The 2,490-nt window shown below is 50.3% G+C and overlaps 1 protein-coding gene across 1 annotated transcript in view; it reads right to left on the minus strand.

Annotated features, from left to right (window-relative positions):
• Nucleotides 1-2,490, minus strand: part of ENTREP2 (endosomal transmembrane epsin interactor 2) — a 61,184-nt gene that overhangs the window by 28,389 nt on the left and 30,305 nt on the right. Inside the window, exon 2 of the mRNA XM_019625152.1 lies at nucleotides 548-682. Within this exon, the coding sequence (XP_019480697.1) occupies nucleotides 548-682 (135 nt within the window). The remainder of the gene's footprint in view (nucleotides 1-547; nucleotides 683-2,490) is intronic.

The raw sequence follows: 2,490 nt of genomic DNA on the forward strand, positions 1-2,490 counted from the left end.
GAACTGGGGTCACTGTTCATAGGCATTTTTAGGCAGTCAATTTTGATTTTCAGGGAAAAAAAAAACGCTTGTAGGAAGAAAAAGAAAGGGATAACATAAACTGTTTTCCACACCATTTAAAAAAAAATCAGAGGCTGTCCACGAGGCTAGTCGTGTACAGGGGAAATTGGACAATTTCATTTTCCAGATTTTCTTCAAAAAGGCAAAACAAACAGCCATCTGTTCCCTGATGGTGAAAGAACCAAAAATGGAAGCAAAGCAGTGGAACCGATCACATCCACATCTGTAAAGACCTCTTCTGACCAGTCATATCCTACCTCACGTGAGTCAGAGGCAGGAAAGTGAAATGGTACAAATGGAAAACGAGATCCAAAAAAAGCAGCACTTTCAGTGAAAAATCTGTAATCCTCCAGAGAGATCCCTTCGTGCACGGAACCTCCCCCAGTGAATTAAGAACTGAACGGGGCACGTGTGTGAGTAAAATCTTCCTAATGTGTCTGCAACGCATGGGGTGAAACGCAGGCAAGAGCATGCCCTTGGCCGTCACCTTCAATGTCAGCCTCACGGCGTCGCAGTCCTCCTGCAGCGGGTTCAGCTTCAGCGTCTCGCCCAGGTTGCCGCAGCCAGACGAACGGTGCTGCATTTCACAGCAGACACACACCTCCACACTGTCAAACTTAATCTAGACAGAGGAACAGACAGATCTCACAATTAAAACGCCATTCGGCCCTGGTGGGCGTCCCTGAGCTATACAAAAACCAGCAAATGCCTCTGTGCAAAGCCCTCTCCCCCTGTTCTAGTTTTCTTTATGTAATAAAGCCAACACAATTTTTGTTGATTAAAGCCATGGAAAACACCAGGGGGAATTACCTCAAATTCCTAGTTTGAAAGCAATGAAGACAAAGGAAAAAATAAACCGGAAGAAACCTAAGCTAGACGGTTACAGAAAATTACAGATGAATTACGGAAAGAGATAAAGGTAAGATAAACGGAAAATTACTCCTATTAAGTATGCATGGAGACTGGTTATCATAGCTCTGTGCCCTGGCACGCTCTGCTCCACGGGTCAGCAAATTCCTGCCTCACTGCATGGCCTATCGAACTCCTAGTCACCCGTCAAAACCCAACTCCTGTTGTATCCTTGGGGCCCCATCTGATTTTCCCTCTCCGGAGCTGCTTGCTTCTCCTCCAAGTCCCACCTGTGCTGAAGACTTATATTTTATCCAGCTGCAGTGACTTGTGTCCGTGTGCTCTCAGAGGGCAGCTACCATATCTTGCCATTACAGTGTTCACAACGCTGATGAGCTGTAGGCACTCACTAAATGCCGAACAAATAAAAACGCCTTGGGAAATTAACACCCATGAAAAGAAAAAATGTGATTCGAGTGTTTTCAAAGTGCATGAGGGACCCACAGAGCACGCCTGACCCCAGTCTGCAGCCTGAGGTGGGACCGCTTGTCAGGCTCCAGAAATGACTGCGTCCTGCAGCTCAGGCAGCCATACCCACCCACCCTCATACGCTTGCTACCAGGACTGGGTGAGTCCTTCACACACACACCTAACTNTGACCAGGTGTCAGGAATTTACACTTCGCTCATATTTATCCTCTTTCTTCTCTCCCTCCTTCCTTCCTTTCCTTCCTTCAGCATATATGGCCTGAGAGTCCACGTGTACCGAGCACACAGATGATAGGAGGAGGACAGACGTGGCCCTGCACTCCCAGACTCGCTCTAGAGCGACGCAGCGGAGCCTGGGCCGCCCGTGTCCTAGAAAAGCTAGCAGGGCCCGGGCGCCATGAAGCCCAGCAGCACCCTAGCTGGGGACGCGACTGCTTAGTGGAAGAGAGGAGTCAGGCCAGCTAAGGGTGAGAGGCGGGTGGGGACAGTGATTCCGGGAGACAGAAGGGCAAGTGCAGAGGCCTGGAGGGAATGAGAAGTCAAGGCCACTCATGGAGGAGGAGGCTCAGTGGGTGGCCGGGACAGGGAGGCCACAGGAGAGGCAGATGTGCTGCAGGGGCTGGAGGGGCCAGGGAGGTGCCCCAGTGACAGGATCTAAGTACCTAAAAACACTCCAGGGCAAGTGAATTTTGCTTACGTGGTCATGTTAAGATTTCAGTGTGCTAAGAGACCGTCTTCATGAATGAAGGACAGGCCTGGAGTATACGCATGTCCCTTCCATTTCTCACCCGGTTTAGTCTGGAGGTTTTCTCTCCTCCCTGCAGGCCCGTGAACTCCGCTTGCTCCCAAGCAGACATGCCGGGAGGCTGGCTGGCCCCAGGGGACCGGCTCCCTGACAGACTCTGCTGGTCACTCCCCTGGCTTGTCCGCCTCCCCTTTACTTTCTGCTGAGCGTTACTTACTCCCCCGCCCCCATCACATAAAACCCCTTTCTGTTGGATTTTGATATGTTTGCAGTTCCTGAACTCCAAGTGTGACCCTGTTGCAACAGTCTTTCTGAAAAAAGCCCTTCCTTATCTAAGTCAGGGTTTGT

This window comes from Hipposideros armiger, unplaced genomic scaffold, assembly GCF_001890085.2.
Source record: "Hipposideros armiger isolate ML-2016 unplaced genomic scaffold, ASM189008v1 scaffold_617, whole genome shotgun sequence".
NCBI classification, from domain to species: domain Eukaryota; kingdom Metazoa; phylum Chordata; class Mammalia; order Chiroptera; family Hipposideridae; genus Hipposideros; species Hipposideros armiger.